At 42.4% G+C, this 20,480-nt stretch overlaps 4 protein-coding genes across 4 annotated transcripts; 2 read left to right on the forward strand and 2 right to left on the reverse strand.

Annotated features, from left to right (window-relative positions):
• Positions 1–1,396: 1,396 nt before the first annotated feature.
• On the reverse strand, positions 1,397–9,287 carry uri1 (URI1 prefoldin like chaperone). The gene is made up of 11 exons (XM_012833156.3): positions 8,921–9,287; positions 8,055–8,089; positions 7,793–7,871; positions 7,405–7,540; positions 6,274–6,365; positions 5,958–6,018; positions 5,045–5,255; positions 4,381–4,627; positions 3,852–4,003; positions 3,108–3,351; positions 1,397–2,826 (listed from the first exon to the last, which is right to left on the reverse strand). Exons 1-11 carry the CDS (start codon positions 8,990–8,992, stop codon positions 2,644–2,646), a joined length of 1,512 nt encoding a protein of 503 aa, XP_012688610.2. The 5' UTR covers positions 8,993–9,287; the 3' UTR covers positions 1,397–2,643.
• A 367-nt stretch (positions 9,288–9,654) lies between these two features.
• zgc:112052 (protein C19orf12 homolog) lies at positions 9,655–11,847 on the forward strand. Its single transcript, XM_012833106.3, has 3 exons — positions 9,655–9,808; positions 10,219–10,379; positions 10,646–11,847. The coding sequence occupies exons 2-3, from the start codon at positions 10,220–10,222 to the stop codon at positions 10,909–10,911; spliced, it is 426 nt and encodes a 141-aa protein (XP_012688560.1). The 5' UTR covers positions 9,655–9,808; position 10,219; the 3' UTR covers positions 10,912–11,847.
• Positions 11,848–12,060: 213 nt separating this feature from the next.
• On the reverse strand, positions 12,061–14,305 carry LOC105905159 (cytochrome b-c1 complex subunit Rieske, mitochondrial-like). The gene is made up of 2 exons (XM_012833155.3): positions 14,061–14,305; positions 12,061–12,770 (listed from the first exon to the last, which is right to left on the reverse strand). The coding sequence occupies exons 1-2, from the start codon at positions 14,221–14,223 to the stop codon at positions 12,160–12,162; spliced, it is 774 nt and encodes a 257-aa protein (XP_012688609.1). The 5' UTR covers positions 14,224–14,305; the 3' UTR covers positions 12,061–12,159.
• Positions 14,306–14,566: 261 nt separating this feature from the next.
• On the forward strand, positions 14,567–18,768 carry rxylt1 (ribitol xylosyltransferase 1). Its single transcript, XM_031564516.2, has 6 exons — positions 14,567–14,773; positions 15,099–15,296; positions 15,473–15,575; positions 15,802–16,116; positions 16,536–16,706; positions 17,101–18,768. Exons 1-6 carry the CDS (start codon positions 14,632–14,634, stop codon positions 17,501–17,503), a joined length of 1,332 nt encoding a protein of 443 aa, XP_031420376.1. The 5' UTR covers positions 14,567–14,631; the 3' UTR covers positions 17,504–18,768.
• Positions 18,769–20,480: the final 1,712 nt, after the last annotated feature.

Raw genomic sequence — 20,480 nt, forward strand, 5'->3', positions numbered from 1 at the left:
TTAATACGATTATTGAGTGTTATTTTTTTTAATATTCTACACCTATCACCGCATCTAGTTGGTCACAATTGCTGAGCCGAGTTGTCAGTGATGAAATGACAGTTGAATGGTGCTATACCAAAGTGTGCAATTGTTGTGCTGTGTTAAGGGTAGGATAGCATCGTGGTTGCAAATTGATACATTTCCTAGACGGCCTGAAAATATTGTGTGATAATTTTAAGGGGGCCCTTGGAATAGGTGTATCCCCAGGGCCCTTGGTGTTCTTAATTCGGCCCTGCCTACAGTAGCATATTCTCCTTGAGTCAAATCGTGGGTCTGTTTTGGTTTAACAGCATTAACTGAAGACATAAAATACCTGCAACCAACAAAATGTTATACTTTCTTTTACAACTACAAAGGACACAGAACCTAATCCCCATCATAAATATATAATAGTGGCTTGTGAGTAATTCAGATATTGTGCATGCATTTCCCCGTCAAAATAGTACGAGGCTGTATACAATGAGCATACTGCGTTCTCTATTATACAGATCCATATCCACCCAACATCATTCCATTAAAATCCCCATTCCTATACATTTCATATCTATAAAAAATGATCGCCTCTAAGGAAGTCTGTTTCTGCTCCTTTAAACTTCGTCAGAACTTGAAAAAAAGACTGGTCCGTATCATCCAAGACTCACCTTGCGAATGAAATTTAAAGTGATGCTCCTGACAAAACATTTCACAATTTCAAATTTTCATTTGGTGTATTCTCTAAATCCCGGCTGAAGATCTCCGACGCCAGACACCGGCCTCTTTCACGGACTGTATGATGTTCAACTTCTGGCGGTTCTAGCGAGGAGCACGGGAGGCGGTTCGCAAAAGGATGAATTAGCTAATGTGCTTGTATCATTTTCTGTCATTCCCAAATATTACCATCTCCAAACTCCCTCATGTGGTCTTAAAAATGTACTGCAGCGTAATTAACAAAAATGAACTGACAAGAATGAGATGACAATTAAGCATCAACAACCAAATGGTCTAGGAGAGCCAAAAAACAAACCATGCACCATTCTGTAAGATATCTCGAAAATAATGCAGATTTCTTAACCCTTAGGATGAATAATATGTTTGGATTTTACTGATTACAAAATCATTCTCTACAGTTGTTCAAGCGTTTTTGTGACCCTTACTCCCATGCTATCAAGCAGACAAATACCCTTAATGTACTGATGCATCAACTGGTCATGGCATCTCATTAATTAGTCAATTATTTAATGCGGTTGCTTAGCATCCAATCTTTGCTAACTGATTTTCATGTCACTGTTTCACATAATTCATAAACCCTAATTGTACAATTGAACAGCAGTTGTTTACACGTAGCTTTGCTTTAAATGAAAACCATCAAAACATCTTCCAAGAACAACCGATTTATTTTCTGTCCTTCTCCAGTTCACAGCAACATTTTTTTTTCAGTCATAACAGTGTACAGTACATTCAAAATGACAAAGTAAGACCCGGAGAGAGCAGAGAGGGGTGCAAAGAGGCTGTTTGGTGTCGAAGCCCCTGTCTAATCCTGCAGCAGAAAGGTAGTGTAGAAAAGGAAAAACAACAGCAAACAACAAAACAAAACTCAGAATCTAATCAAACTAACAAAATTGTTTAACAAATCCCGTGGCTTGACCAATTCATAATCGGCCTCTGGCTTTTATTGTAAATATACTGGTTCAGTACTTCAGGGCACAAAAATAGGTACTTCCTATAGCTACTACTATAGCTCCTTCTCTTCTTTAGCTGGGAGAGACAGTAGGGCCATATAAATAAGGAGCTGAAAAGGCAGGGGGCGTAGCAGCAAGGCGAAAGCAGCACATTGCATATGTCAGTCACAGAAGCTGCATGAAGAACTACAAAAGCTGTAAGCAGAGGATTTGGAGGGGGGGGGGGGGGACAGGCAGACCATTACTGTCTTCTACCACTGCTCTCTCACACACACACAGAGGCCCTTTGAAAATGATGGTGGTAGTTACGAGGAAGCCAGGCAGCTTTGATTCCTCTGTGAGCTTCACACCTGAGGATTACAACCAGTGGCTGATTGTGGGGCTGATGACAAATGATATAATTCATCCACAACTCCTCGCATTCTCTGAACATAGGATCACAAACGCAGAATTGAATTATGACATAAAAGTATCGTAATTTGGATGATGATGGTAGCATGCACTGGTCCAGAGATTAGACTATGAGCCAGAGCAGTGAAATAGCAATAGAGGTCTGTGATCAAAAAATGTGGAGTGTTGGACTTTATAAGGAGATTAGGAGGGAGAGAGGGTGGTGGGGAGGCGTGGACCAGTGTTGCCTTGTTACTGCGCTCTCTCACAAGGCAACTGATGGAGCAGAGCATCAGAACGAAAGTGCTGCTATATGTCAGGGTGGTCAGCAACATGGCTGCTCACATGATCTGGGAGGATGAACATGGCAAAAGGCTGTGAGGCAGGTGAAGAAAAGAGGCCTTCGTGAGGTGGAAAACAAGGAATCGAAGACTGGTCTTAGAGTCGAAGGACAGGGAGCGAAGTGCTACGTAAAAAAGGTGTGGGTTGTTGAATTGTGTGTGTGTGTAAGAGAATGTGTTTAAGTGAGAGAGTGTGTTGTGTGTAGCTGTCCTCATTTCTGCTGCAGCCGGGCAGCTTTGAACTTGGACACCCTCTTAGGCGGCTCTTGAGGTGTCTCAGTGCACAGCTCCTCCGACTTGCGCTCGAGGATTGTGGGTAAAGCAGGTTGGGCAAAGGTCAGGTGGGGCATAGAGGAGGGCAGGGGGTCTTTCTCCACCACTGTGCCAGAGAACGCCTGGAAATACATGCAAACAATGCAGTGATTACTTGAGTTTGTTGATTACATGACTGATTACTTCCTCATTATACTGCACCATTGCCACTGTATGGTACTAATCTGTTGGACTATAATCAAGGCATTAACTGTACTTCAAAAACAAACAAAGAGAGAGGAGAAGATCTATTCTTAAAGAGGTCCTGAAGTTTCCATCCTAAATATAAGTAAACTTTGTTCTCTTCCTACAGAGGAGAACTATCTATTTACATCTACAGCCCCCCCCCCCCCCAACCTCATACCTCGAAGCGGCTCCCAGGATGCAGTGGGATCCCTGGAGGGCTGTCCTCCTCGGTGACGCAGTCGCTGGTGTCGCTGTGTGTGGCGTCGTCGTGGCTGAGCGTGCGGCCCAGGGCTGAGCGCCGCTCCTCGAAGTCGGCGGCGCTGCTCTCGCTTGTGTCGCTGCACACGCTGTTCTCCCGGCTCCGAGACTTGAGGATGGACTTCCGTGGGATGAGCTCGCCGTTCACCACATCCACAAACAACCTGAGATCGTACACACACGCAAGTTATAGCTAAACAAAAAACAAAACACACACACACACACACACACACACTAGCAGACATGCTATTAATGTACACTTCCTTAAAAATGTAACAGGGACAGCCATAACATTTGCATCCACCCTACATAGGACCCCAGAATCACAAAAATAACATAAATGTAACCCCATGTTATTGCACTGCTACTAAGGCTTGTCTAACCCCCACGTGATCTCAAGCACCTATATTGGCTGCCCTGGCACAAATCCTGGGTTTTAGTTTTATTGCCAGAATGCCTGCCTCCAATTCCCAAGATCACTGGTTTAAGCCTAGCGGTGGACCAGATGCCCTGACACAGATAGGACTGGTGTCTCAGAAAGGGTTAACAAGTGAGGTGTTGGGCGTGACATTAATAGAACACAGCACCTTGGAGAGCACTGCAATGAAACACTAAGAGAAATGGAGGAGGGCACAAGGCAATGTAGGCCAGGAGGCTGGGTTACCTGTAAATGTCAGCTGGTGTAGTGATCTTGTGGTGCTCGTGGAGCGAGTGGCCGTTAGCTTTGCCATTTTTCTTCTTCTTCTTGGCCTGCTCCTTCTGCTCCTTTCTCTCACTGAACTTCAGCATAGTGTTCTTTCCTGTGTTGATCCGCACCTGCGGGTTAGAATTGATGGAACAAGAAAGCTTTAGAACATTTATTTTTAGGAGTAGGAAGACCTAGAGAAGACACGTTGTTACTGAACTACAGAAAAGTCTCAGAGTCCAAGCTATTTATGTATCCCCTCACTTTAATGTACCACTTAGATAATGGCACCGTCATTCAAAACGGTTCACTGTTGGCAAAAGGGCCCAGATACTTTCCAGAGGGGTATTGATGTGATACACACATTGCTTTGACCAAGTAGATTTAGATAGGTAGGATTTAGGTTGAGAATTTCTTCCCAAAATGCTGTGAGGATGCGGATATCCTTTACCAAGCCCATCCTCACTCGTGTCACTTTGCATGACAACACAATTCAAAATCTCCTCACCTTCTTGAGCTCCACGGTGTGAGAGAAGTAGATGGTGGGAAGAGCGTTAGGATCCTCCTCTTCCTCCTCCTCCTCCTCTTCTTCCTCATGGTGTGTGTGTGTGACTCCGTTGACCCGGCTGCTGTGTGTGTCTAATGTCATATGGTCTTCAGTGCTGCCATTAGTCTGCCCCATGCCCTCTCTCTCCTTCTCCTCCTCTGAGGAAGATGAGGTGTCCTCCCCGTTTGTGTCAGTGCTGTCACACGTCCTGTCAGAGAAAGAAGACAGAGAGAGTTTCACAATCAGAAAGGTCTCAGCACGTCTGGTATGACTATCAGGGCAAAGTTGTGTATAGAGACGACATGTTTTGACTGGTTGCAGACAATTACAGTAGAGCTTTGTGAATGATCTTGTAAATCCACTTCAATCACTCATAAATTACTCAGAGAGGAGAGCCCAGACAATAAGACAGTACACCATCACATCTATCTTTGATGTTTTATTCATGCCTTAAAGGGGAGCGATTCACGTGTTTTGGGTGTAGCTGTACAGGCTTGTGCAGTCAGTGTTTTGAGATGTTAGATGAGTAGGGACTAAGAGACTAGGAGACAGTGTGTGTGTGTGTGTGTGTGTGTGTGTGTGTGTGTGTGTGTGTGTGTGTGTGTGTGTGTGTGTGGCCTCTTACCGGTCGCGTTCATCCTGATGCTCCTCCTGAGTCTCGAGCGCGTCCAACCTAGCCCATAGCTCTTCTTCGGACAAAAAGCCCATACCGCTGTCTCCACCTTCGTCTTCTCCTCCTGCTCCACCCCCGTTCTTCAGCTCCTCCTCCTCCTCCAGGTTCAACACGTGCTCGATCTTCGGCTTGGTGTGCGGCTTGTGGGCCACACGCTGCTTTCCTGGTGAAAGAAGACTGCGTGACCGAAAACTCATAACACATTACTGATATCTAGAGTTTACAACTTCCTGCTTTCCAGGCAAGCAAAGCCCACTGATAGTTGCCTTGAAAGAATAAGAAAGATCAGACAAAAAAGATCCCGACTGCGGTCCCGACTAGGCCTTTCATTCTTTCATAATAAACAAGCTTATTTCTGCATCAATGACAACATTTCATAGCCCACTTACAAAGTGCAAAGGGTCCTAAAGTAAAAGTCACATGTTGCATCATTCCAATATCTTGGGTTAGGATTATAATAATCTCAGTTACAGTTGAGCAGAGGGGTAAACTGTCACCTAGTCTTTAAGATTGACACCGGTGCCTGAAGTGTGTAGGTTGATCTCTGATTATGACATGTTGAAAGATTCTAAGAACACTGATCTCACTCTGCATTCTCACTCTATCAGCACTGATGTCTATCCTGATATGGTAGGCTTCCACCCTCCAGCCTGAACTTCAGTACTGAAGACATGGATTTACTTTGCTCTTGATCCATTTATTAACAATTGAACCCTTACATGTGGGGAAAGAACAACTGTATTGGCCTATACTGCAGTTCCTGCTAATATTATGACAACTGGATGTTGACCGCCTGAGCAACTCTGCATAGACGTGAAGCGATAAGCAACTGAGCAACTCTGCAAAACACATAAAGAGATGTTACCTTTGGTCAACGCTTCCTCATTCACCACCACCTCTCTGATGTCCACATAGTCCCCTTTACCCTGAACAAACACAATGAACCACAGTGAGCTCTGGCTCAATCTTAGCGTGTAGTTAGTGAGTATATGAAAGCAGCTGTGAATGTGTGATGGCACTGCCCATTTCCTTTCTTCCAGACAGAGAGACAATATCAAGGAACTGGATTAGTATGTACTCAACTGACTGAGATTACAGTCTCTGAATAATAATAGTAATCATGTTTCAAATTTGGATACACTTCAAGGGAGTTTTGTTTTAATTTTGAGAAGGAAACCTACCCCTGAGATCTTCTGCAGGTCATTTGTGAAGCTGGCTCTGTTTTCAAAGTTTTTCGCCGTTTTGTGCAAGTCATCAAGAGTGTGCTTCACATCTGTCACAGTAGGAAGACAAAAGAAACAGTCAGATTATGTGGTACACCTTGGTGGAGTAATATCTGTTCCCTATTTTTAATAAGTAACAATGCAATACACACAACACAGTCCAGACATTTGTGAATGGCAATCCTCTGAGTGTATACAAATTACAGTCCATTTCTAAACATGTCACATGGATGTGAACAGCCTACAGGTCAAAACCTCAACCTCAGTCATTGTTTCACTTTCATGCTAAGGGCACAAAAACAAGCAAAACCGTGAAAGCAAACATACATTCTTACTATTATGGATTGTACTAATTGTGATTATACACATTCAGGTACTCCAGACAGAGGATTGATCTGATCTGAATATTACTCTGTGGGCAACAACATCAAATAGCTTTTTTTAATCCATAATACACTCAAATGATGTAACCAGTGCTAACCAGCTAACCAGTGGCCTAATCTCCAGAGCTCTATCCAAACATGTTTACCCATCACTACATGTAGTAGTAGACTACTAGCACAGATCTATTTTGAGGCAGCTGGTGTAGCCGGTGTTTGCTGTGCAAGTCTAGCCTATCTGACCCATACTGTAGCCTGCATACTAAGTATTCCAGAAGTATCTCATTTCAGAGATGTGTCTTGCTGGACATGTCACACTGCAGACCTTCCACGCACACCCTGCCCTTTGGCATTTCAGAGGCATTCTTATCACTACGTGAGAGCCTCTGAGGGCTGTAAACTGGTCAAAACAGCATCAAACACATGCTGAAGAAACTAGTAGAAACAGCACCCAACATACAAAGGGAAACTAGCAAAAACAGCCTCAAACACATACTGAACAGTTGGACAATAGTCTCCAAACAGATGACTGTAAACATTAACTCTTCTGAGTCCTTTCCAGTACATTTCAAATGTTTCATTAAAGCAATACTTGCTGTATTTGACCAATCCTCCAGAACACACCCTTGGCCTGGTTCAATCTGAAGGTGAAGGTGCTATCTGCAGCTAAACCACAGCACACACGAGTCATGTGCAGACTGACACTCACGTTTCTTTCTGTGTTCCACTATGTTTTGAGCTTGCTTGGCAGAGCACTTGGCAAACCAGTTGTCACCCAACAGAACAGTCACCTCATTGGTGTGAACCAGCTTTCCTGGCATGCAGGCCAAAGGCCCAAACGGTACCTGTGGAGACAGAGGGAATGTGAGGATGGGTAAAAACATTAAGACATGGAGACAGACAAAAGGACTTCCCATGTGTCCGTCTGTTGAGTAGTGCTGCTGAACATAGTGAGGCGAGGGAAGCCTTTAACTGTCTCTTAGTGGCTGCAGGGTGTGTAAACACAAAGGTATGTGGATGGCAGCTGACAGATGACAAAACGTATGCATGTAAAGAATAGCTCAGTGTTTATAACCCATGCTTTTGAGAACACATACCATGATGTCATAAGACAGCTGTTCAGGGAGGGTTTTGAGGCGCTCCTGAAGAGAATCGTAGTCATGCTCAACTTTTTGCCTAGGAGAGAGAGCACATTCGGTCATCCCATTGGCAGGTCCTCATAACAACACTCCACCCCCTTCTAATGAATGACTCCTTCTTTGACTGCTAATTTACTTAAAACACTAACTTAAGAAGCAGGTTTTCCAGAAAGATGGCCTCTGCAGGGCAAGGCGATAAGCCATTTGGTGTGACACTTACCAGTGTTCAATCTGGACCTCACAGCCTTTCACCACCTGTTGTGGAACAGTGACAGGTTATTTACTTACTGTGTACTTCCTGGGTTCAATGCTTAGGGAGAGGAGACAGAATCGAAAGGCATTATCCAGTTGCATAAGTTGGCCTACATTATGGAAGTTTTCTTTGCGCTGTAGCTCTCCAAGAAAATGTTTTTCTATAGTGAATTTGCATGAATGAAAACACAATATTTATAGAATGTCTATGGATAGATACATACACCGTTGTAAAGGTATATTAGTCTAAACTCTATATCGAAGATTTATGATACATTAGAAGCGTGCAAGTTAAAGGACCAGACTTGAAGGTTCTCCCTAGCATTTGCTTTCACTTTAGTTTTTTCCATTTCTGCTCTAACGTGCCACATATACAGAGTGAAATAACATAATTTTATTCAAGTGGTGGCCTTTAACTGAACTACTCGCATAGACCGTTCACAGGCCGACTCAAGCAGTAGTTTTTACTGATGCCAAGTCTCGTTTAGACTTACGCTAACGCAAAGCTAGATAGATACCAAAGACTGAAATTAAACTTCTTGTGGCAATTCCAACATCAACAGCGAGCAGCATGTGATGAGGAAGTTTCTAGAAACACAACCTTTCCAACTAAGTGTATTCCCTTAGCTCTGATTATAACCACATATAGCTAATATGCATATGTTGACTACAAACTAAACAATAGCATATCCAAAATGCGAACTTCAATGACATATTTTGCAGGCATGGCACGGGACGCGTGCAGCGTGGAAGGTTTCCGTTGGTTGCTACAGAGTAGCTAGCTAGCGAATATTAGCAGTTCCAAGTTCGTTTGAGAAGGCAAGCTTGTTTTACCTTTTTATGTTCATCTCGAAGTCTGCCAACATCTAGCGCTAAATCGCTATTCCTTGTTATTCTTTCAGCCATCTTATTGTGCGTTGAACAAAATGAATTAGTTGCTGTTTATCTGAATCACAGACAACTCAAGGGTTGTGAGTCCTAAAGAAATGTTTATGAATGCAATGGAAGGTATTCCTTAACCCCAGCCACGTTGTATTCATCAATGATGCAGTAGTCTTCCAAGATCCCGAAAGTGAGACCATTTCACACACACATTTTAGTATCCCGACACCTTTTCAGAAACTTCCACGGAATTAAATCCCCTTAGATGTTTAGCGTTGCCCCTGTCGCTGCGCCATATCCGTCTGTTTGCTCCTGGTGTACTCTGGGTAAATGAACTAAACCACAACAACGTTGAGAACACGTGATTCGTCTCCTGCCCCATAGACATTTATATGCCACACACTCCTGTATACCAAACCTCCATGGACCAAACCAAACACTGACTTGGTAACTTCAAATCGGCTACTCTTGTAAAAATGTGCATGTTTCATTATAAACTTAGATGACTAGCCTAAAACTCATTTAAACCAAATTGAAATTATTCATAGAACATGGTCTGCAGTGGACAGGCAATGTTGGTATGAATGTTGGAACACTGTCTTATATTGTTCATAAAATGATGCTAATCTTGCAACATCATTACCAGAAAGAAATACAGGAAGTGAGCGAAGATATCTCCCATGAAGCTTTGCGAGCATGACAGGACAAGAAGCAGAGAGGTTATATGGTTTTTGATGCATGGAGGATAATCAGGATGATATTCCCGATCCCTAAACTATGTAAACCTCAAGAGGCGCTTTAACATTAAATCTAAGCCACGGAGCACTGTTTCATCTAAAGGTAGGTCATTTTCTAATGCTGATTAGACAGCTGTTCTAATGGGCAAAACATGGAATAACTAGTGTGACTTCAGTCAAAAATCTTTCATTGTGTTTATGTCAAAGAGCACATGAATTCAGGACATTTAATTGAAAGTAAATAGTTGATTTGAAGTATCCTTTGGTATTAGATTCATAGAAGTCTGTTTTAACAACAGGAGACGCTGCTTTAATCGTCAGCAAGGCGTTTTTTCCCCTAGGCTTGGTTCAAATGGTTCCCTTTATTTCCAGTCATCATATTACTGGTCTATTTTTAATCATTCAACTACAATACTCCTCATCGGCCACCAGGTGGCCATCTCACATCGAGAAATATTGTATTGGAAGGTGAAGCGCAATTAATGTACATACTTTTCTTGACACGTCTTTCAGGATGTCTGAACGGGTGGGTGACGTTATGAGACTGTGTTGTGAACTGTCTGCTAATCAGCAGATAAAAACTGCAGTAAAGCACTCTGGGAAGGGTGCAGCTGCAGCTGGAGGATTGGCCTTTGCAGGAGGATTGCTAGGAGGTCCCCTTGGTATTGCTGTGGGTGAGTAGAAGCCTCTCAGACTAGATGCATTGAGATACATGTACAAATGTAAGACAAAATAATTGTGTCAGAGTGATTAGATGTTATTGAGAATGTGGTGTAAGTGTTGTACAACCTTGCAGAATTCAGAATTCACCCCTCTACCTGGAGTGTTGCACATCTAAAAAGACAAAAACTTAAGAGCCACAAGCCACAGCTTTCTTCAGAGCTCTCCTTCCAGTAACAGCAGTCACCTACAGCTCTCCTTCTACCTCTCTTTGTAACAGGCGGTGCCGTTGGTGGGCTTCTGGGATGCTGGATGACTAACGGACAATTCAAACCACTTCCTCAGGTCATCATGGAGATGACCTCTGACCAGCAGCAGAAGCTCTGTGTAGATGTGATGTCCATCTTGGGCAGTATCCAGTGGACAGATGTGGCCCAGCTAACGACAATGGTTATGGGCAATGCCTCTCTCAAACAGCAGGTGACTGCTGCCTTACTGAACTATGTGCATCGAGAACTTCAGGCAGAGATACACTACGTGGACTGAGCAAGGGATGGGGACACAGTCATGATTAGCCACAGCTTATCCATGCTTGTATCTTTGGCCTCTGTGTGTACACATTTGTGTGCTTGAAATGCATACATGTGTCCTGTTTTTCTACCAAGCTGCAAAACTGATATATTGGTTGGGATCAGTAGTTTGTGTATGAAGAGGCTAAATGGATGGCATATCAACTCACCATTAAAATGTGAATACAAAAACGGATGTGCAAAGACTATTGGGTGGAGAGATCTACCCTGGAAATGCTGGAAAGGGGAACCCGTGATCATTATCCGATCACGTGATTCAAATCCAAACCTCATCAGGGCAGGATCGACTCCCACTGGGGTACACATGTAGAAGTGTGATTTTAAATGACTGTCTCAGAAGTAGTCTGTGCAAATATCCTAATGAGATCTTGGATATTTATGATTAATACATTTTGTCCTTTTAGAGGATAATACACCATATTACATGTACTGAAAGGGTAGAATCACGAAATTAGTACTTTTGAGACCTATGGTTTGATGTGTTTTTAATACATTTAAGTTGCAATAACCTGAGTGAATTACTTAAATTCTGGTGAAATCCAAGTATCAGAAATCCTGTGTCTGTTGACTTGATAGAATGTGATGAACCCAGGGCCTTACCTTGTCAGAAAGGGGCTCCATGCCATACATGGTTAATGCGGTTTCACCACAAGAGCAACAAAATTAGGACAATGGATAAATCATAAATGATTGTTCACCGTCATTTGTCTGCATTTTTCAGAGTAGCAAATGGAAATTGTGTCAAGTTAATGAACTGGATTGTGAAATACTGTCTTTTTTTATCATGCGCATAACGAACGAAGAGACAGCAACAAATCTTGATTTATTGTGGGGTGGTGCCAACCACTTACCTGTATTGTCTATGAAATAAACATCAACTGAGATATTTAAACCTGGACTCCGAGTTGTAAATCCAAACTAATCTGTGGTTATCCCCATGCACACAACACATTGCAGGTCACAGTGTATTTTAATCTTTTCAATGAAAGTCATGCTTAATCTTACATGGTCAGTGACACCGACCTGAAACTTCATTTCAAATGCTCTAAGCAAAGACTGAATGTATGTCTTTGCTGTATAAAGTATGACAAGATGCATTCCCAGCGAGTGTTTTAAAATAATATTTATTATACTTTATATTTGGCCGGACACATTTAACTCGGAACGCAAACAGAAGGAGTATCAGTCTTTCGCCTTAGCCTGTCTAGCCCACGACTACTGTATCCTCATCTGGGAACTCATAGTAAGGCACCTCCAGGTTGAGGGGTGCGGGTCCCTTGCGGATGCGGCCTGAAGCGTCGTAGTGGGAGCCATGGCAGGGGCAGTAGTAGCCGCCATAGTCTCCAGCGTTAGCGATAGGCACACAGCCCAGGTGGGTGCAGACTCCAAGAACGATGACCCAGGAGGGATTCTGGACACGGTCTTTGTCATGCTCGGGGTCGCGAAGCTCTGACAGATCCACAGCAAGCTCGGCGGCGATCTCCTTTTCGGTGCGGTGGCGGACAAACAGTGGTTTCCCACGCCACTTGAAGGTCATGTTCTTGCCTTCAGGGATGTCGCCCAGCTTGATCTCGATCTGGGACAAGGCCAACACGTCGGCCGAAGCACTCATGGAGGTGATAAACTGTGTCACCACTGTCTTGGCTGCGTAGACGCCCACAATGGCGGTGGAGCCTGTCAGCAGGTAGGAGAAGGTCCGCCTGGATTCGCTGCTGTCCTGTGAGGACTTGTTTGGGTCCATCACATCTGGCCGGCGGTAATCTGAGAAGTCCGGGATCTTGATGTCTGTATGGGCAAATCGGACTCCAGTGCAACCTACAAAAGCAACAGACATCTCATAAAGTCTGACAAATCTACACATCAAATCAAACGATTCAAACTGCAAAGCAATTCAAATGTACAGTTCCTTTGTCATGACAGCCCAATTTAAAAAGTGAGTAATCTACTAGATTCAGGCCTCCTTCCAATTATGGACACAGACAAACCAACTCCCAATGAACAGTCAGTAGACCAAGACGACAGTTCCTACGATCTAACACATGTAGAGAATTTTGACTTCATTTTAAAACTTGCCCACCAAGAGTAGGGACATTATTAAAAGATAAGATTTGGATAAGGATTTTTGTCCTGTTTTACAAACATTCTGGAGTATTTAAAATTATTTTAAGTATATGTTTTGTACTCGAGATCAGTGAGCTATGTGGGTTGATTGAAGTAATGACAACGACCGAGGCCTGTGTAAAGTCAGACCACCTACAATATGGATGCTACTGAGGAGGTTAAAACAGATGTGTCCGACCCATTTCGTAAGAATTTACTTGGATCTCCCTAATGAGTTCTTATCCATCTTCACTTATGTGATATTCAGAGTACTTTTGCCCAAATTGAGCACATTGTAACCATAATGTAATGTAGTTTCAATGACTTGGTTAACAAAACGGCATTTCCCAATATTTCTGTGGATCATGTTCCCCAATGTCAAACATTATATTGTATCTGGTTTGTGCTCAATGCACTGAAAACACTAAAAATGCACAAAACTACCTGAAGAAAATACTGGCAATGACATAGCATAAAGAGGGATATCATGATTCATTATCTTTTCTGTTCCTTTAGCATAGCATCATTGAGATATTGGCTACATTTTCTCAACTAATAAATACGCATAAATATAAGCATAAATAAGCCTACGTTACTGCTAGATGACAGTTAAATGTTGACATTAGTTACCTGCAGGTAGGTAACATTACATACTTGACAGCTATCTGCGACTTCTAAAAAAGAATTAGGAGTATTTACACAATCGTCATTAATTTCATTTTGTGGACTGAAATCTTGTAGTCTGAACATTCGTGTGCCAACAACCCACAGTTCAAACGTCTCCTTGTTGAGATTACATGACGTTCGAGATCAAACAAGGTCAGTGATATGAGCCAAATATTTCTAAACAACTTTAGCTATACTACGTGTCGCCTTTGTCCAGGTCACAGTACATGAAATTACTCAACCTACCAACTACACGAAAAGTGCAAACATACAGCATTATTTAACGGTTAGCTAACCTATCTAGTTAGCCTAGATGGCGTATCCTTAACGGACCCATACCTGTGACGCATGAGGGCCTCGTCTTGGAATTAAGGGCTTTCTTCACATTTTCACTTGTGTTAAAGATCCCTGGTGTTAAAGCTTTTAACGTCCCGCTTACAGCGACGTTGGTTGCCTGTAAGTGTGGGGTCAGAGCCCCAGAACGACACGCTAAGGACATCATATTGTCCACGCAAAAAAAAAAATCACCGGTTTGGTGACTTCGACCTTCGTAGAGCGCTTTCGTTCAACTCTGTGACAACAGGCGCTACACCGAGGGAAGCTACGGATGTAGATATCCAAGTAATGCCTCTCTGGAAAATGCAAGCTTCCTTAAGTATTAATATCTTTTAAATTAACGTTGGGGTAACAGTCTATGAATACACAAATATATAATCCCAACTCCTTGATATTTCCTTCCCTTGTCTTCCTAAAACGATATTTTGTGGAATTTCTTGCAGGCATATTTAGTGGCCACACTAAAAATTATGACGTATTTGGTCCTGATGGGTCCTATGTCAGTAGGATTTTAGAGACAATTGTAAACATTAGATTCACTGTAAGTAATTAGTATGCAGGATGGTAACATGAGATGATGAGAGTTCTTCGTCGAAAAATCGTGGCTCTCGTTGTAGCTGCATATGTCGCTTTTTCATTGTATGCGGCATATAATGTATTCTTCAGTAAGAGGATTATGTCTCGCGTCCACAGAGTGGTGAAAAAGGTTTCTGCTGGTAGGTTCCACATCATGCAAACACAGGCAGCTAACGTGAGCTTGCTTACAAATGTAGGTTTATGAGCAAAATATACCTGATGCGATACTTATATTCGCAATGAGCTCGGCAGTGTAATGGTTATTGTTACCGATAAATCATTCGCATGGTCAGGGCGCACTGGGTCATTTAATGTGGTTGCCGCAAATTGTCTTCCGAAACAGATTTACACGTTTGTTAACATTCATGTTCTTCCTAAACATGCATAGCCACAGATCGATTGGAAAATGATAAGATACTTGCTCAATTTGGAAATGACAAATATATTTTTTTCATTTGTGTACAGGCGATGCTAAACTTGACCCTAAGCATGCACAGGCTCCATCCACAGTGGAAAAGGAGTGGAATCCTTGGGAGGAGGAGTTGGCAAAAGAAATCAACATCCAGCAGAAACGCGGAGATGCCTTCAAGGGGCAGTTAGGATTGATCGCCAAAAGCAGAACCAAGAGATACAAAGTACAGATCTGGGGCAAAGCAGCCATAGGTAATACTTGCCTCTTCCAACCCCAACAAGTGTGAAATTGATAAAGGCATACTGAAACAATGTGATGCCCAACCCAATACTTCAGTTGGAGTCAGTATTTAGACATGTGGGCCTGTTTTTATCCTGTTCCCACTATTCCTGTGTAAGTGAAAATGTGTTTTCTTTTATTTGCACAGGGCTGTATTTATGGGAGCATATCTTAGAAGGTCCTCTGAACCCTACTGATAAAACAGGCCAGTGGAGAGAAGGAGAGATCCTGTCGGGAAAAATCAATTTCAGGTAGAAACAGTTTACTACCTCTCATCCTTTATTGTTCCACCAGGATTGTGTGTTTCATTACATTATCGTTGCTTGCAGTATATAGATATTATGTTGTATAGCAACTCAACTAATCAGAGCCTGTGAGCTCTGCTAGAGGGAATTTTCTTTTATTTATGTACACAGCTCAAAAAGAGTGTCATTCAAAAAGGGCTAAGTGTGTCCTACTCGCCACTCTCTTTCACAGCTTTTATACTGGACCTGCTGTGGTTCAGGGGCACATTCCTGTGGACACAGACAGTGTGGTACTGGTTTTAAATGGCCGTGAGCAGCAGAAGATCTCCTACTCTACTCAGTGGTTGCAGCATGCACACGCCCTGGTACAAGCCCACACCGTGACCCATGTGGCTGTGGTCCTGCTGGGAAGCGAGCAGTGCACCAATGACTGGATCAGTCCTTACCTCAGACGTCATGGCGGTTTTGTCGATGTGCTCTTCCTGGTGTATGACAGCCCGTGGGTCAATGACAAGGATGTGTTTCAATGGCCCTTAGGAGTGGCAACGTAAGGACTCTTTGCTTTTCTCTGTCTATGTTATCAATATAAAATATGCCGTTGGGGTCATAAGATGTAACATGAGGCCAAAATAGCCATGCGCATTAGCCTTATTGCTTGTGCATTTCCTGAATGTTGATAATTAAGGGTTACTACCACAGAGCTCAGTCTTTCCTGCCTCTACACAATATGTATACATGCTAGTGCTCTAAACTTTGCTGAAATGATGATGGTTGTTATTATTGAACATGCATTTACTGTTGATATTAGTTTCCAGTTTGAAAATACTGAAAAGTCTTTGTTTAATCACTGTTTATAGATTCACATTATTAAAAATCATACAGCCCTTGTCATGTTATGAGTCAAATATGTTATCATTATCATAATGTCAGTTAATGTAACCTCTTACTTTTTGCTCTGCTTTTTAGGTACAGACACTTCCCTGTCGTTATGCCAACCGCACAGCTGGTGAGCACCAATAGACCGTACCTCTGCAATTTTCTGGGCACAGTCTACAAGAACTCTTCTCGAGAGATCCTTATGAACATCCTGAAACAGGATAACCTGGAGAAGGAGTGCATCACCAATGCTCGAGAGAAGTATGTCTCCGATTGCTTAAGGATTTGAAGTGCTAACATTACTAATTTAACAAATTAAAATTTCCATCGAATTAAGTTTTTGATAAGAAGTAGCAATGGAATGTAGTCATAGTTTACAACCTCCATTTAGCATGAATCTGAGATAGTAACTGCCACCCTGTCCAGGTGTGCTGTTAAGCTAATCTCTTGATATTAGTAATGATGATCATTTGAAACGATTTCTGAGCAAACTGCTAGTAGTAGATTCTTTCAGCCCTGCTCAGTCTCTGTATCTCCTCATGAAATCTATGTCTCTCTTGTTGTCTTTATTACTATATTATTTTGTAAAGGCTCTGTGTGACAGCCTCTCACTCACTCACACATCCCTGCTCTGTGCCCTTTCCTTCCTTATTAGGTGGTTACCCCAGGAGACCGCAGAGTCCCTCCGTCAGTACCAGTCAGCGTTGGCGCAGAGTGAGCTCACCCTGTGCCCGGTGGGTGTGAATGCCGAGTGCTACCGCATCTACGAGGCCTGTGCGTACGGCTCACTGCCCGTGGTGGAGGACATTCAGACCAAAGGCAGATGCACGGAGGGACGCAGCTCCCCCCTCCGGCTCCTCAAGGAAGCCGGTGCCCCCTTCATCTTCGTGAAGGACTGGAAGGAGCTGCCGGCCATCCTGCAGAGCGAGAGGGGCATGAGCCAGGCACAGAGAGAGGAGAGGAGGAGGAGGCTGCTGGAGTGGTACAGTGGCTTCAGGCAACAGATGAAGGAGCGCTTCACTGAGGTGCTGGAAGACGCCTTCTTTAAAGTCAGCTGAGCAGCTAGGGGGCACTGTGGGGGAGGACTGGTCCACTTGGGAGAGAGGGAGTCAGGTGGGGAATCTGTAATTTTGTACTTTTATTTCCATCGCATGCCAGGTACTTAAATATAAAGCACACATAGTTCACAACTCTTAATAGTGTAGTAAATGCATTCTTAATAGCTCTTAAATGATAGCAACTGCTGTAAACCATACTGTTTTTGTAAAACTCAAATAGCTGACTTAGTGTTTCTGACAAATATCACCCAAATATATGCTCTGAGAAGTAGTCTCTAGGATTATACTGAAAACTGTAATCAGTAACAAAAATTGTATCACAGTCCAATTGTAAAACACAGAGGAAACTTGCACAGATACTGTATGGGCATCTGTGTTATTTTGTGTGTACTAACTGGTACATTTATGAGACCTCACAATGCCAAAGCAAACAACATTGCAGAACAATCTGACTTTAGATAGTCTTGATTAAAAAACAACAACAACAGAAACATATAACTAGCATTTTATTAAAGATAATGATCCTAGGATTAGTCCATATGGCTTGCATGATTTGTTTATTTAACCTTTTTTTGCGTATTTCATCAACTTCCGCTACATTTTGCATTGTACATCAATTTCCATCAGCACTACACACAAATACTGAGAGCACAAACGACGCATAATAAGCACCTTTCCACTATAGTATACTCAGTGTTGGCAAATTGTCAAAAAGTTATGTTATTTTGTACTTAGTATGTAACAGGCACAGGGGTAAATTCTGACAATGTGATAACTACTGTAAATGTTTTTTTTTGTGTTTAGTTTTTTAAAATCAACTGTGGTTTTGTTCTCAGTTTAAAGCCGCTGTATCAGTGTTTATATTTCCTGCAAGAGTAGTTGTTTTCTCACTGTTGTGTTTGTTTATATGTATATGTGTGTGTGTGTGTGTGTGTGTGTGTGTGTGTGTGTGTGTGTGTGTGTGTGTGTGTTTATTTTAGGGAGTGATTAACACTACATGAAATTAATTTTCATCTTTTATTGAGGTATATTGCTATCTCAGTCAAAGGCTTTATCACACTGATGAGGTAATGAGTAAAGAAAGGCCTGATGCATACATTTTAAAATGTGTGAGTCATCAATTCAAATTTCGTGTTCTTTTCATTTGCCTTCATGTGCCAAGTTTTGCAGCAACTCCTGTGTTTGGAAGTTGTCATTGCTGATATGATTAGTAGAGTGCATTGAAAGGAATGCAGCACATTAAATTATTATTTTTTAATACAAAATCATTTTGTCTGTTTTGATTAGTTAAAGAAATGTAAAATTTGTATTTACAAACTCTTTGTTCAAAGACCCTCAAAGCTATAATTGACCTAAAGCAACTGCACAAGGTGTATGTCCGGGAGCTACTGTTAATAACTAAAACCACAGAAATATGTGAAAAAGAGAGCAAGTACTTAAGTTACTGCACATAAAATCTTTTGGACGGAGCCGCGAAACTGATCTTTAATGAATTGGAAATCCGACCAATGCGGCTAAAGTGGTGTGTATTTTCCAAAAAAGGCCACTAGGAGTCACCAATGCACTGTTTTATTATGGCTGTAGGCTACTACCACGGCTGAAGTTCTCTGATTGTAGGCTTACTTTGCATAGTAAGAATCTGGTCGGAGTGCAGTCATGTGATCATGTGAAGAATTATTGAGCGTTTACACCAGGGGTACTCAATTAGAAACCCAAAAGGTCCACTCGCCAAATTTCCATTCAGTCCAGGGTCCGGAACAGTGACGGTCAAAATCCAAAAACATAACTCCAACAAAAACGTTCAAACTACCGTACGCACAAACGGTTATGTGGTCTGGCCTTATTTGTGTGAAAGGTGACACTTTTTTGTGGTTTAAACTTGGGCATAAAAGGTGTGATGGCCAGGCGGAGGCTCTGATGTAAGTGTTCATTGGGTGTGCTCCTGTATTTGTTTTTCACCATATTCATGGTTGAAAAGGCAGACTCACAACAGTATCTCTATCCTAAACTGTTGTGTTATACTGCATATTTTCAGTACATTGAGAGCAACTAAACCCAGAAAAAATTCCTTGTATATGAAAATGTACTTGGCCAATAAACATGATTCTGATTCTGATTCTGATATATGTTGAGGTATGCACGCTCTTGTTGTGTGGCTGATCTAACTATTACACTGCATGTTGCTTGGTATGATTGCAGATGGTTTCTTTTTCTGCCCCTTACCTCAGAGTTCTGCGGGTATTTTTGTTCGAAGTGTGCATGCTTTGTTTCATAGTGACGTTTCACGTTACCACTTTTGACAAGGGCAACCGTCTCGTTACAGATTAAACACATCGGTTTTGTGCTCCCCACAGGCAGCACAAATGCATACTTGTCAGTCCAGTCTGTCTTAAATTCGCGATTTTTGGAATCAACTTTTCTCTTTTTGTCGGGTTTAAAGCACGCCATGATTTTCGTTCGCTGAGAAAAAAAATACCGTTCACATATCTATCTGCTGGCATTGTTGCCATTGACACACACAACCTGCGTGACCCACAGAGCTCGCGGCCAACATTGAGTAAGTGAGTGAGTTGTCATAGTGAAGTTGTTATATTACAGCTCCTGATTGGACCTCTGGATTGGACACGGAAGATAGAAACCACATCGAGTAGGAAAAAAATATATAGCGCGAAATCACGCACCAATGAAACCTCGCTTGATCATGATTCAATTAGAATTTTGATTTAGGCTTCGGTCCAAATTTGATTGCGTCTGGGTCCGGATCCGGACCGCGGTCCGCCTATTGAGTACCCCTGGTTTACACTATATCACTCGTTTCATCATGCAGAGTAAATGCTCGCTGCAGTGTGAATGAAGCCTTTTACCTTATATATCAATAGCTTAAACTGAAATCAAACGACAGACTGAAGTAACCTACGTGATTAAAATGGGCTACTTTTATACAAAACATTTCTTGAACTCCATGCCCAGCTCTGAA

This window comes from Clupea harengus, chromosome 3, assembly GCF_900700415.2.
Source record: "Clupea harengus chromosome 3, Ch_v2.0.2, whole genome shotgun sequence".
Lineage (NCBI taxonomy): Eukaryota > Metazoa > Chordata > Actinopteri > Clupeiformes > Clupeidae > Clupea > Clupea harengus.

Excerpts from the sequence above, each read along its gene's own strand:
- rxylt1 (XM_031564516.2), top strand. The coding sequence starts at position 14,632 with ATGATGAGAGTTCTTCGTCGAAAAATCGTGGCTCTCGTTGTAGCTGCA. Across the intron at positions 16,117-16,535 it reads TGGCCCTTAGGAGTGGCAAC|GTACAGACACTTCCCTGTCG; the intron begins GTAAGGACTCTT and ends TCTGCTTTTTAG. Across the intron at positions 16,707-17,100 it reads ATCACCAATGCTCGAGAGAA|GTGGTTACCCCAGGAGACCG; the intron begins GTATGTCTCCGA and ends CTTCCTTATTAG.
- LOC105905159 (XM_012833155.3), bottom strand. The coding sequence starts at position 14,223 with ATGATGTCCTTAGCGTGTCGTTCTGGGGCTCTGACCCCACACTTACAG. Across the intron at positions 12,771-14,060 it reads GAGGCCCTCATGCGTCACAG|GTTGCACTGGAGTCCGATTT; the intron begins GTATGGGTCCGT and ends TTGCTTTTGTAG.
- zgc:112052 (XM_012833106.3), top strand. The coding sequence starts at position 10,220 with ATGTCTGAACGGGTGGGTGACGTTATGAGACTGTGTTGTGAACTGTCT. Across the intron at positions 10,380-10,645 it reads TCCCCTTGGTATTGCTGTGG|GCGGTGCCGTTGGTGGGCTT; the intron begins GTGAGTAGAAGC and ends TCTTTGTAACAG.
- uri1 (XM_012833156.3), bottom strand. The coding sequence starts at position 8,992 with ATGGCTGAAAGAATAACAAGGAATAGCGATTTAGCGCTAGATGTTGGC. Across the intron at positions 5,256-5,957 it reads TGAGGAAGCGTTGACCAAAG|GAAAGCAGCGTGTGGCCCAC; the intron begins GTAACATCTCTT and ends TTCTTTCACCAG. Across the intron at positions 4,628-5,044 it reads CATCAGGATGAACGCGACCG|GACGTGTGACAGCACTGACA; the intron begins GTAAGAGGCCAC and ends TTTCTCTGACAG.